This window comes from Strix aluco, chromosome 9 (genome assembly GCF_031877795.1).
Source record: "Strix aluco isolate bStrAlu1 chromosome 9, bStrAlu1.hap1, whole genome shotgun sequence".
In the NCBI taxonomy this organism is placed as follows: Eukaryota; Metazoa; Chordata; class Aves; order Strigiformes; family Strigidae; genus Strix; species Strix aluco.
In genome coordinates, this window is record NC_133939.1 from 26,581,457 (window position 1) to 26,595,488 (window position 14,032).

Consider the following 14,032-nt stretch of genomic DNA (forward strand, 5'->3'; position numbering starts at 1 on the left):
TAATTCCTGCTTGGTTTTGGTGCCTGAGTTAGTCCTCAGTGTGACAAACCCCAGGTTTCATATTACTCAGTTTATATTTTGCAAGTAGACTGATGAGCAGGGGCTGTCTGCCTGCATATAAAGTAGTTGAGAGCTTGTTGTGGGTCTGAGCTGACAGGATTTTATGGGCTGGAACAAGCCCGTGCAGCCCAGGTGTCCATCTCATGATAGGGAGTTGCTTCCTGAAGGCCCCGAGCACCAGCAAGCTCCAGGACTTCTTAAGAAAATACCCAATTTTGGTTCTTGTGAGCCCTATGTCCAGCAGATAGTAACAACTATAATTATCCTAACAGCGGTGGATGACACCACCTCATATCAGCAAAGGCTTGGGGCCAAACACTTCCCATTGTTGCTGGTACATTTCTTGGAAAATATAAATCATACCAGGTAACTACATAGATCAGTCTTTAAAAAAAAAAAAACCAACAAACCAACAAAATCCACAATAGTCATTCCTATGGCGAGAAACATATTTTTGGAAAACAAGTAATACTTTAAAATAATTGGAAGTGCTTGTGTTTCCTCTGAATGAGGGATTTAAGATTAGATGCTGATTTCATACCTATTTTGGGACTGCTGTAATCCTGGAGGCAGTGTTGGAGGTAGCGCCAATCTGCAGCGCTGTACAGTAGAGAAGAATCAGTCTCAATTTCTCTTCTGCAAAATCCTGGAAATAAGAACTAAAAAAATAAGCATGACTAAGCCATTTTAAATGTAAAGGGGAAAATAGTTGCTTTAATATATTACTGTAAGGGACCATGTACATGAGAAATGGTGATCCAAAAATGATTTAAAACCACTAGATAATGAAACTGACTTGAATATTAAATATACATAAATAAAACATTTATTATACTTCTCAATGCCCTTATTATTCTTCACCATAAATATGTGCTATCATAACCCATGCACTGTCTTGTCGCTGCTAATCAGCCCGAAGGCCAAAGGTCATTTTTCATTCAAACAATTTATTTTCCGCAATTGCAAAACAGATGAATGAATTCTTTCAGGGAACAATTAGAAGGAATTAAAGGCAGTGGAAAGACTATTGTAAAAGCTTTAAGAATCAATTCTGACTAAAGAAAAAGATGAAGTCATATAAAAAGAAATATATGGTAATGTTGAGTTGTATGGGTTGATAATGACATCTCGGTGCTGAGATAGAATTACCTCCTCTCCCAGCAGCATCATCATTACATATCTCATGCCTGTGATCAGTACATGTCAAAATCCTTCATATTGACAAATGTGCTGTCCACTTGCATCTGTGGAGAATGTTTTAGCAGCTGAGTGATTATGAATCAAACCCCAGTGCTTACAGCCCCTACTGCCTCGCAATGCTTTCACATTTGTTGTCTGACAAGTAAATGTATCTTGACTTCCCTCTGAGATTTTTTTTTTTTTTCCACTGTGTTTGATGAAAGACATTTGGCAAATTGGCAGTGGTACCCTGTACATTGCAATTTGTACTCGGCATTAGGAATCTGAGCATGAAATGAGAGGGCAGGCTACAGGCTAAAGGGATAAAAAACCCAACCCAAAGCCAGAGCTAACCAGCATGTGAATAGTCATTCCAGGAGACAAACGTGCAATTCTGCCTGTTAAAATAAAAATTTAAAAATCCCAACAAATGTGCAATTCTTCCCTTTAAAATACAATTTTAAAGTCCCAAAAATCAGAGCAGTCTTCTACGGATTTTGAAGAATGGACTGTAAAGGTATTCTTAGCTGAGGAGCATTCAACAACTTGTCTTTTGTATAATTTCCTCCTTTGTTACAAATAAGATACTGAACAGAGCTCAAGCTGTGTTTTTTATGCTCTGTAGGTGAGATCTTGAGTTTCTTTTTTTCCATTTGTCTGTGGTGTTATGAAGAGGCAGATGGTTACTCTCACCTGTCAGTAGGCTCAGCAGCAGTCTTGAACTCTCCAAGTGACAATGTTTGAGGTTTTGGAGGGAGCAGTTTTTTATGGTCAGTTCCAGACGCCTTAAAGGAAACCAATCTCCAGAAACTGTTTAATCCCCACTCCCTGAAAATTACAGACAGCTAACCAAGAGTAAAGGCATCCCAAAGTACACAGGGTTTACAAGCAACTAAAGGTAGAGCAGGAATATCAAGAGGTTGTAGAAAAATAGGATAGGCATCTAACAGGTAGTGTAAATGCATAACACCAAAGCTTCACTTCTCATGGATTTATCTCATAATCTTTGACTGTGTTGGGCAAGAAGACTGGACTGGATGGTTGGATGTGGCTGGGGTATTGATGGAACCTCTCTGGATCTGGCCTGTTGAAGCCCTTGATTGAGCTAGAGTGTTCATAAGGTTTCCTCTGCAATATTTGTCCTCTGCAAGTCATTAAAAACCCCAAACTGTAGGAATTCAGTTATTGTTGGGATCTCTATTTTTTCTGTTGATTTGGTCAAAAACTGCCAGTCGTTTCAGTACATGCAATGCATACTCTCAGAGAGCATGACTCCATAAACTGGAATTTTATAGAAGCTGAGTCTTAAAAATAAGAAGAAATGCACATGAGCTAATTTGGGTTGTGTGGAAGCAGCTTTCCCTTATAGCAATCAGGACAGGAGTTCTGCTTATGCTGACCTTGCAGAGAAACAGCTATGGGCATTATTCCAAGTGGGACAACATCGTGGCCACCACCTTGCCTAATGTGCCACATAATTCTTGAGACTGCAACTCTACATTTGCTTTTCTTCTTTTTTTTCCTTTTTTTTTTTTTTTTTTTTCTCTTGGCAGTGTATGTTCTTTGTATTTCGGGTTTCCAGTGAGGGCAGAAAGCTGAAGCAGTATTCACCGTGATGGGTTCTCTGCTATCTTCTGTTGCAGATGTCAGCTATAGAAAACATGGCCGAAAAGCTGGAGAGCTTTAGCACCCTGAAACCGGAGGCCAACGAGCTGATCCAGTCAGTGCCATCCATGTTCAACTTCCGCGCGCCGCCGAGCGCCCTGCCCGAGACCCTGCTGCGGAAGGGCAAAGAGCGCTACACCTGCAGGTAGCCCCAAGGTCACCCCACGTTGCCCTCCTGGGCTTCCAAAATCCCCCCTGCTCGGACGGTTGATGGGGACCATGGTGGGTCTTTCAGGGCTCTCTGTGCCCAGTGAAACATGGAAAGTGTTTTGGTTTGGGCTTTATTTATTAAATTACTGGTGTTATGAAACAAAGAGTTTGCCCTGTACCAGTTTGATAAATGAGGTGGAAACTATTATATAAACAGTTCTTTTTTCCAAATTTTCTCATCACTTTCATATGCACAAGTGTGCTTTCATTATTGATTTTTTTGATCATAAACTACAGATGTATTTTTTTCTCAGGCTTCTGGTTTTAATATCCAAAAGGATCAGTGATAAAATACATGACTTATTAGGACTTATGTGTACAGACTTAAAAAAAATACAATGAATACAATGAAGATAGTCATTGTACATGCAACCAAAATGAATGGGAGCTTTGTCGAGGAGAACAGAATTAGCTGTGTGGGTGTTTTGAAGGCTTATACATCATGTTGTGAAAAAATAAATGGGATGTTAAAAGTGAAGGGATGCAATCTTTAAAGTTGTCACGTGGAGAACCACCATCCTCATTCACTTAAGAGAGTGCTGTGCGTGCTCTGTCCCCATGCAAAAATGGGCTGAATGTCATTAATAGAACTGGGCCAATTACAAACTGAATATTAATATGTTACTTGAACAAAGGGGGAGGGCTCACAATAATTTTTTTTAATGTGACATATTATCGAGTTTGCAGAATGGTTTTTAAATTGCATTATTTAGGTCTCTATATCATCTCCAGAATGCGCATGCATTTGACACTGGCATATCGGTTTATCTGATCTTTTTGAAAACATGTCACCTTCTTTCAAGACATGTTGTTATAGAAACATACCTTGATGGATTAGGTCTTTGAGTCTTGTCTGCTCTGATCCTATTCAATGCGCAGAATGATGCCACATTTGCTGACACGTAGAATTGGTTGAAAGGTTTGAAATTTGCTTACATGGAGGCAGAAATCCAAGGCTTTAATAACAGATTCTCCTGATTCCAAATCTGAATGTGACCGATAATCACCTAGTGAGTTTAGGAATTTGGGGTGATCTTTAAAACTGGTGTGTTTTCATCTATCTCTTTCTTATGCACAAGAAAATCTGGTCAGTGCCAGCAGTTCCACTCCCGTTCTTATCTCTGTGTGTGTGTCTCAATCACTTACATTTGTTGAATGCTTTTATTGAAAAGTTGTTACACCAAAGCGATGCCAATAGTACCATATATTAATGATTCAATTTGGGCTGTGCATCCAGTGCAGCTCAAACGGGGATGAAGCCATTGAAGGTTGCATTGTCTTATCAAACCTTTTCTTATCCCAGATACTGTGGCAAGATTTTCCCGAGATCTGCAAACCTAACACGTCACCTGAGGACGCACACTGGAGAGCAACCCTATAGGTACCTCAACCCCTTACACTTGTCTGTGGTGTGATCAAGTGAATAAAGCAAGGGAATGAGTGTTCAACAACCTTGCTTGGCCAGCTCCAGCGCTCGCTCCTTGGCATTGATGATGCACCATTGTGTTTTGGTCTCAAATAGGGCTTTTTGCATTTAATAGTGATATTCAGCATTGGTATTTTCCCTTGCAAAAATGGTTTTTTTGTAAGAGCTCTGCAGTGTTATTTGCAGCCTAAATTTGAGTGTCTCATCAATCGTCTGATTTCTAAAAGGTCCCAGTTGCAAAGGCATTACTGTTTTTATTTGTTTCCTGCCTAATCTGGATCCTTTCTGAGGTCTGCTTAACCAAAACCCATGTGGGTGTACTCTCTTGTTGATAAGAATATGTATGTGATTTTGTATCCAGGACAGTTGCATGCAGAAAAGTGTATAGAAGTTTCACCCTATTGAAAATGAAAGACTAATTTAAATCAACTGGAAAGAAGCCAGTTTATGTTCCAGTAAAACAAATGCACTGATTTCTGCATTTTATGAGCTGTAAAGAGCAGAGTAAGCTTGTTGTTTGTGAGGAAACAATATAGTTTTTGCCTTTAGTCTCTTTAGAAAATGAGATTCACATCTAATTTTATTGAAGGAAGGTCTTGATGCATGTTATACCCGTCCACTACATAAAAGCCATGAGCAATTAGTAGCATAATGGATGATTTCAGCACTAAAAAAAATTTGACACCATTGACAAGCGTAAGAGAAGCATGGGATAAGTAAAAGATTGAAAAACTAAAGTGATGAAGACTGTTGGCTAGTTGCCAGGCAGAGAATTTGGAATAGTTATAGTATGACTTAGTAATGGCTTAAAGAGCAATACAGTAAAGGCTTTAGGGACTCCAAATCACTACAGAGTATGAAAATTGATGCCTCTGGTACCAGAGTGATAGACTAAACTACTCACATTGGCACAGTATTAAAGGTTGGGATTGTTTATTGCTGGTTTTTGCAAGATAACCAAATTTCCTCTGGGATTAGCAATCGAGCAAGCTAATTCCTCAAGAAAAGATTTAATCACAGAGTATAATTTAGAATAGGAAAAGAAATAGCCATTTTTACCTTATTTGAGCATTAGAAGAGATCTGTTTCATGTTTTTTCCAAAAGTGTTTAATTGTATTGTATTGGCAGCACATGAAACAATAGAGTTATTGCTCTACTGTTTTCAAACTTCCTAACTTTGCGTGCAACAGTTTTGAAAACATGGGAATCAATTACCTTAGCTAATTTGATGCCATTAACTCTGAAATACTATGCTTATTCCTAGTGGCAGTATTTAAAATATAAAGCCTAATGTGAATTAAAGCTAAAAAACCCACCGTAGAAGTGACGTCTCCATTCCAAGAGCACAGCTCTCCAGTTACTCAGCCAAAACTTGTCTTTATTTCAGGGAGGGTTTTGCCTCAGTAGGGACCAAGGAACTGCAGCTGGGTACCGAGGCTGGGCCCAGAAGGTACTTCGTGACTCTTAGGGCAAATCTTACTTTTCCAACTACTAACAAACCCTTTGCTACCCACTTGTTTTGTGGTTTGTTTTTTTTTTTAGATGCAAATACTGTGACAGATCCTTTAGCATATCTTCTAACCTGCAGAGACATGTCCGTAACATCCACAATAAAGAGAAGCCATTCAAGTGTCACTTGTGTGACAGGTGTTTTGGCCAACAAACCAATCTTGACAGACATCTAAAAAAACATGAGAATGGGAACATGTCTGGTATGTATGCCTTTTCCCTGCCCAGCGTGCCCTACGTACCACCAGCGTTCATATACAGGGACTGCACGTTCACTTTCAATGCTACTGAGTGTCAACAGGCTCTGCACCGTCTGCTCCGATGGGTGGGTTTTTGGAAAATATGTAAGTGCCTAAGCTCTGCTGACATTTAAAGTGCTTTGAAAATCCCAGCGTAAACTCTACCCTTGTACAACTTAATACTACTGGATGATGTCTTTTCTTTTGGTTTTAATTAAGCCAACCATAGCATTTTGAGAACAGACTGGGAAAATTGGTTTAATCCCATCTCCGCAATCACTTGGCTCTCAATAGGAGTCCTAGATTTAGAGTCTCAGGGGGCACTCTAAAAGATTTTCTTGGCACCTTCTAAAATATTCCCACTGTCAGGAGCTGAAAAGCACTAGCTATTATGGAGGTAATGGTGCCTCCCAAGCCCCAAAGCAAATCAGTCACTGCACAGCAGCAGCAAAGGCAGCGGCAGGTAGTGGATGTCATTGGTCTGGTTTAGGTATCTTCAGGATTTAATGAAAACCCTGTCCGCAGTCCTTTCAGTCTACGTTTTGCTCCACTGAAAGTAACCAGGTACATGAAGAGAGTGAAGAGCTGTCTTTTCCTCAGTTCTCAGAGAGAGACGTCTGTCACTGGTCTCTCAGTGCTAATGAACCTGGGTGATTACATCAATGGCTGCCCCATATTTTAAGCAAAACTACATAATTAGTAGCCAAAATGAAGTTCTGTTTGCTCAGTTTAGCCATTGGTCTAACACAGTTATTGACTGACAGGCTTGAATTCTGAAGGGAACAGGAGGGAGATGTTGAAAAAGATACTTGGCAAAAGTGATCATAAACCATGGAAATGGCACCCAGCATGCAAGCAGTTGTTCTGGCTGGAGACCACCTTAGCCCATGGATAATAATACTTCCCTTCTAATTCCTGGTTTTATGGCCAAAAGCCAATGGATCACTATGACCAACTTTTTCTGGCTCTCACCCATTTTAACCATTGTTTCAATTTTATATAAATGGTTAACTATAAAAAATGTAATGGAACAACAACAGAAGTCCTCTGTTTTGCTTTAAGGTACTGCAACATCTTCACCTCACTCAGAACTGGAAAGCACAGGGGCAATCCTAGACGACAAGGAAGACTCTTACTTCACAGAAATTAGGAATTTTATTGGAAACAGCAACCACAACAATCAGTCCCCCCGAAACTCAGAGGAGAGGTGAGTTGCAACTGATCTGCCTTCAAAAGGTGACATTCTTCCTTTTCCAGATTAAGCCTGATTTTTCACTTTTGATGAAGTCTGGAGCCAGAGTTATTTTAGCAATCTGATTGCTTCAGTGTTCACCTCGGTGTCTTATGAAAAGAAACGTGTTGATTCCCTCCCCATTGTGCACGAGCATATTCCCAGTGGCAGATGCTGGACAGAAGGTTCATCTATGAACACATTTCTCCTTGTATCAGGAGCTCTCAGTTTCAAGTTCCCATCATTGATTTAAGTCTATTGAAAAACTCCCTCATTTTACATTCACAACAGAACAGGTGAATTCTACATCCTGTGGCTAAATGTAGAGCGCCTTATGATTTAAATGCAATATAAATGTGTAACTAATAAAGTAGACTAAGCTGAATTCTTGGATCAAGTGAAAGTTTCTAACGGGAAGTCCTTTCCCATAAGTAACTCAATCCCAAGAAAGATGCTGACTAGCAAAAAGCCCATGAGGCCATGGGTAGGCGTTGGTAGTCCACAGTGAGAAATTTTTTCCTATTAAGATTTATTAAGTATATGAGTATTTCAGTTCTGAACTAACAGAAGAGAGACCACTTCTAAATATTTTCAGCTAATAAAAATACAGCTAAGCATAAAAGTCTGTAGCATGGATACATACATCAGCTATACATATTTCTTTGAAACTGGTTTTGCATTATGCATTATTTGCACTTTTAAATTGGCATCAAACATGTCTTACTGTTGGTGACAACCTTCATTGTCTGCTCAATTTCCAGATGCCTTTGTGAAGGGATGAAAATGGTGGACATAACATAATTTCCACGAAAGTATTGGATTAAGTGATTACATGCATATTCAAATTTCATTCCATCTTGATTGGCAATGAGGACTTGGGATTTTTTCTTTGCACATCTGGTCTCAACATGTCCTCTGACAGGAAGTCAGCAAAGTGGAAAGGTTGCTGGGTTGTGCAGTGTTTCCTTTCTAAATTTGGCACTTCAGACTGCTCTTGATGGATATTTTATCCCTGGCAAATTGCTGCATTTGAAAGCATAATTAGAGAATCTGTTTTCTTAATCACATGGCTTTTGTTACTTTGGTTGTAGTCCATCTCCCTTTCATTTCTAGCAGCCTCAATTGAGCATAACAAGCAAGTTGGCAGCCCAAACTGTGCTCAACAATTTCTTATTTCTGCCTATTTAAATAAAAGATGATAAAGAGATATTGCTCTGATTATCTTAGAGGGGGGTGGCTGCTTCAGCTCTCTCGATCTCTGCACAGCCTCAGATTTTTTGATACTGTGATCTAAACAGACCATTCCCTGGCTTTTTTTATTAATGCAATACTAACCTTGTGACGAACAGCTGGAATTTGCTTGGAAAATAGATGGAACTCTATTATGTATAAGAAACTAGCTTTCACTTGTGTATGTTCCATAAGAGAGTACATCTGTTACAACAGCAAGTCAAATGCTAAATACCAAATATGCTGCTAGGGCTCATCCTTATCTTGCTCATACTTTTCGTATATTCCATATTGTCCTGCACAGTTTGAACCTCACGGAGTCTAAAGCAAACTGCAGACGGACAATAAAGTTTCCATTTTTATAACTGTATTCCTGGAAGAGTAAGGACCTTTTGCACAATGAGAACAATAGATGAATCAAGGCCTCCGTGCTACGTAACGCAGTGGAGCAGATACACTGGTAGCGTGAATTCATGTGGCTCCACCAAGTTCAGCCCGTTTACGCCACTAGTACCTCTGGCCATGCAGTTGTCAATGCGGCAGTGCCAAATTTCTTTAGTTCTCATTTAATGCAGTGGACATGATGTAGCTGCAGATGCTCAGAACCCTACAGGGTTAAGGCCGTTAGCAAATGAGCCCTTGCTTCAGTGTGGGTACTATGTCCTTGATAAAATCCCATAGGAAGTAGTTAAGAGCAGTCATTGTCTGAAAGCAAAGGACTACGCAATAACAGTGGGTAGACCAAATGGTTTTCCATGTGCGTATTGCTATAATTATTCATTTAATAAGAATAAATGCACTTAAAATGCTATATGACCTTTCTTTTCATTACTTCTTACCCTTCAAATCAGTCAATAAAGTAGTTCAGCATGGAGGCAATATTGCAGACCAGTCTTCAGGTCTTCAGCTGAAGTCCCTTAGGTTCCCATGTATGTAATCCATACGTTCAGTGAGGTAGTATGGCTTCCAAATGGGTGGTAGTGTGCAAAATTAATTATGCATGTAATTTTGATTTTAAAACTCTGAATGTGGTATTGGATGTCATTTTTGAAAATGCTGGATCTGATTTTCAGAGTTTCTTGGCCCCTACAGCTTCTGTTAAAAGGCAATGAGTTGTTTCGCCCAGACTACATATATGATTGGAAACATGAGATGAAATAATGCGTGAGAAAATTTGGAATGGATATCTGAGCATTAGTTTAGCTAGAACAGTAGTTTTAGCAGGATAATAGGAAAATCCCATGCTGATGGTACTGTAATGTCCCACTGATTTTTGAGTGGAATTTCTCCAATGCTGCCTAAATGTCTGAAGTTAAACAAGATATAAATACAGAAATCACTTTGTTCTACTGGGACAGATTCTTTTTAGATCTGCCTCCAACAATCCGCTGGTGAGGAGCTTTCCTAACTGATTTGTGATTATTGCTTGGGTTTGTTTTGGTACTTTCAGAATGAATGGCAGCCACTTTAAGGATGAAAAAGCCATGGTAGCCAGCCAGAACTCAGATTTGCTGGATGATGAAGAGGCAGAAGATGAAGTAATGATGGATGAAGAAGATGAAGACAGTGAAATTGCAGGGAAAGCCGTCAAAGAGCCTGTTACAAGTGACATGCACGAGGGGACTCCGGAGGAGGATTACGAGGAAACGAGTACTTTGGACATGAACTGCAAAGCTTCCCCTGGCAGGTTGGTTCCTTCCGACTATTGGTGTGCCCGATATGCAGAATAAAAACAATAAACCATACAAGAGTGCCAGCACCAAACTGTGTGCCGTGGGAACTGGTCCGAAGTAGCCAGCTTCCCAGTTACGATAGCAACGTGCGTCTGTGTTTGGGTCAATACCAGCCCTGTTTTCAGCCTCCTCAGCCCTTTAGAGGAAAAATAACTGTGCTCGGGGAGCTATTGTGAGGTTCTGGGTGAGACAGGAAACATTCGTGGCAGAGACGTTATCTGCTCCATAAACTGACCTGGATCTCCCGTAATGGTCTTGTGAAAGGCTGTGGAGACACCAGGAGAGAAACGACCTCTCCCTCCCTGGCTCCCACTGCCCACCCTCTCCATTTCAGAAAAGAAAGGTGAATTTATTTCAGGATCACTGTTCCGCAGGGCAAGGTGATTTATGAACATAAAAAAGGGGGAAATTGCTCAGATGTATAAATCTGAGAGGATGAGGGAATGCAGAGAGGCTCGTTTAATTGACATTAAAACCTCCATGGTGTTTTTGTAGGTATAAAGAGGAGGAGTATAATAAGACTGGACTTTCGGCTTTGGACCATATAAGGCACTTCACAGATAGCCTCAAAATGAGGAAAATGGAAGAAAATCAATATAGTGAAGCTGAATTGGCAGCTTTCAATACTTCCCAGCTGCCAGAGGACCTAAAACAACCGTTGTACAGGAAATCCAAATCCCAGGTAAAAGCTTAACTCAGTTAAAAAGTTATTGTCGCCAAATACCCGAAGGATTAAACTGTTAGTGTGTGGCAGACAGGGTTGTTTCAGCTTCGTCAGACAGGGCTGTGCTCCACGTCCGCAGACCTCAGCCTGCCCCAACCTCCCCCTGTGCTCCCACCACACCCGGGAGACATGGTGGGTTGCTCTGGTCCCAGATAATGGAGGATTTTCTTACTTTTTTTGCTATTTTTGTTCCTGTCTGCCACTCACAGAAATGCCATGATAAGAAATAGTCCCACTCTGCTTTCAGACAGCCGGCGTGGTCACACTGGTGCTGTGGAGTTTAGCTGCAGCCTTGCAGGGATGTGACTCGATCTTCTGGCTGTCTTGGCTTTTTGGTATTTTTTTCTATAGTCTGTTGGATGTTACTGCCTCTAGGTCCTCAGCATGTTTTTAAAACAACAATAACTAGACTGATATCCTAGTGCTATTTCTTGAAATTTTTTTAAAACATTAATTAAAATGGGTCTTCTTAGTCCATTTAAAAGATTCCTGTTTTAAAAACTGCAGAATATGCCTGTAGAAAAGGTTAGCAAAGGAGACTGTGGTAGTTGTTGAAATACAGGACCAGCCAAGGGATAATGTGATTCCCCAGGCTCTTGAAAAGAGCCTCCTGTGCCAAGAATCTAAAGGCAAAGGAGACTCTGGGACCTTGTCTACTATCAAAGGTTTCTCAGAGCTTCGTGAAGCCAGATGAAAGCAGAAATTATTATTACTTTAGAGAGTCAAGTGTCAGTGAAAAGGTTGACAGTGGTTTTACCTAATGCATTTTGATTTTTTTAAAATAAGTTGAGAACAGCGGTTGTAGCCTAAATGATCCCCCAACCGCGTAGGGGTGGCACAGGTCCAAGCTGAGATCTGCACTGCAGGATTGTGACCTCTTTGTCCTTCTTCTTTCCTTGTCCAGGCCTATGCGATGATGCTCTCTCTCTCCGACAAGGACTCCCTTCATTCTGCATCCCACAGTTCTCCCAATATGTGGCACAGTATGGCGAGAGCCGCTGCAGAATCCAGCGCCATTCAATCCATCAGTCACGTATGACATTGTGAAGTCTTACCGAGAATGGGACCAAGTCCAAACCAGTAGCATGGCTCTTTCATATATGACTATTTAAAAGACTGCTGAGCAGAATGCCTTATAAATCTGCAGGGTCACTCATTTAAAGTCTGGTGACCTTAAACTGAATAATTTTAAAAAGAAAGAAACTATTTATTCTCAATATTTTGTTTTGCACAGCAAAGGCAGCTGCTGACTTCTGGAGGATCAATGCGACTTAAAAAAAAAAAAAAGTTTCAGTGGATTATGTAAACCGGGGCCGGGAAAAAGTGTCTTCCAGTTCACCCGGCTTTGAGGGGCAGAGGCAAAAGGGTTAAGACTGCATTGATACACACACGGGCACTCCTTTAAAGTAGGAACTGAATTGATTTTCTTTTTGTATAAGATAGTTTGACACAGGATTGGGAACAGTTGCTTTTATGTACAAATCTCTTCATTAAAGCTTTATGCATTTTAGCCCTTCAAAGAAAGAAACTAGTTCTATCAAATGCACACTATCCATCGTAAATGTAGAAAGAAGTAACAGGGAATATTTTGTTCTCTCCGTAATTCTTTTGCCTTCTCAACTGCATTGTTAAAAAAAAGGAAAAACAAGGAAAAAAAAAAAGAAAGAAAAAAAAGAACTCTGAGAAACAATACATAAGAGGCTTGTGTATATTGTAAACTATGAATGTTCACTACTCCAAGAAGCTAAATCATCCAGATAATTCCGTGAAAGCACCGCATTCATCGACAGCACCACTAGTTCAAATCATTGTAAGGAGATTTTAATTTTCGACAATCATGTCACTATTTTGTTGTATTGTTTCCTTTCCCCCCTACCCTCTAATTTCTTCTTTGTGTTGTGTGTACCATGTATTTATTTGTTGGCAAACGATTGTTTGTTGATTAAAATAGCACTGTTCCTATAACAAACAGCACTGCTCCAGTCCCCCACTGCGTTACGATGTCAGGCACCCATGTACTTCAAAAAAAGTGAGGTGAACTGATCTGTGTATATGGGAGTGCAAAACAGTGTTTGAAATTTTCTTACATTCCTCTTTTATTTTATTTTTGCCTTTTAATGAACTAAATAACTATAGATGCGACTTAGGTTTTTTTTGTAATACAGTAAATTGATTCGATTGTATAAACAGTTATAATTTCTTCATGAAAGCATGATTCTTCTGATTAAAAAACTGTACCCAATATTTTATGCTGGTTGTCTGCGAGCTTGTGTGATGTTATGTTCATGTTAATCCTATTTGTAAGATGAAGTGTTCCAAATTTATGTTTAAAAAAATTAAATAAATAACGGAAGGTATTCAGTTATTTTTTGGGGGTTTTTTTTGGCCTTTAGTGAGGGACCAGATTTATTTTTCCTTTTGTTTATAATCTCATTTTGAAATAATCGGCAAGTTGAGGTACTTTCTTTAAATGCTTTGTACAATGTAACTGTTACGCATTTCAGTACATTACTATGGGAGGATCAACTTAAAAAAAAAATAAAGGACTACAAAACTGAAGGGATCTTTTTTCTTATTTTCTTGTGTTTGGGTCAGGGCAAGAATGGCATATTTCATCTACAGTCTGGGGAGCAAAGACTGTGTCTGTGGGGTCATGAGGATAAAGGTGACCATAGGATGGGGCACTGCAGAGCATCTTGCACTTGGTCCAGAGTCTCTCAAATAGACCATTGGAGGCTTTTAGATCAGTCCTTTAAGCTTCAAAGCACTACCTTGGAAAAGAGAAATATTTCATTCATTTTACAGGAGCGATTGGTGCAGGGTCA

At 39.9% G+C, this 14,032-nt stretch overlaps 1 protein-coding gene across 7 annotated transcripts in view; it reads left to right on the top strand.

Moving 5' to 3' along the window:
• Nucleotides 1-13,766, top strand: part of MECOM (MDS1 and EVI1 complex locus) — a 345,545-nt gene extending 331,779 nt beyond the window's left edge. For all 7 annotated transcript variants that reach the window (XM_074834309.1, XM_074834311.1, XM_074834310.1 and 4 more), the window contains 7 exons: nt 2,883-3,049; nt 4,418-4,495; nt 6,084-6,253; nt 7,352-7,496; nt 10,201-10,437; nt 10,979-11,165; nt 12,112-13,766. In XM_074834309.1, the coding sequence (XP_074690410.1) occupies nt 2,883-3,049; nt 4,418-4,495; nt 6,084-6,253; nt 7,352-7,496; nt 10,201-10,437; nt 10,979-11,165; nt 12,112-12,246 (1,119 nt within the window). In that variant the 3' untranslated portion in view covers nt 12,247-13,766. The remainder of the gene's footprint in view (nt 1-2,882; nt 3,050-4,417; nt 4,496-6,083; nt 6,254-7,351; nt 7,497-10,200; nt 10,438-10,978; nt 11,166-12,111) is intronic.
• Nucleotides 13,767-14,032: the final 266 nt, after the last annotated feature.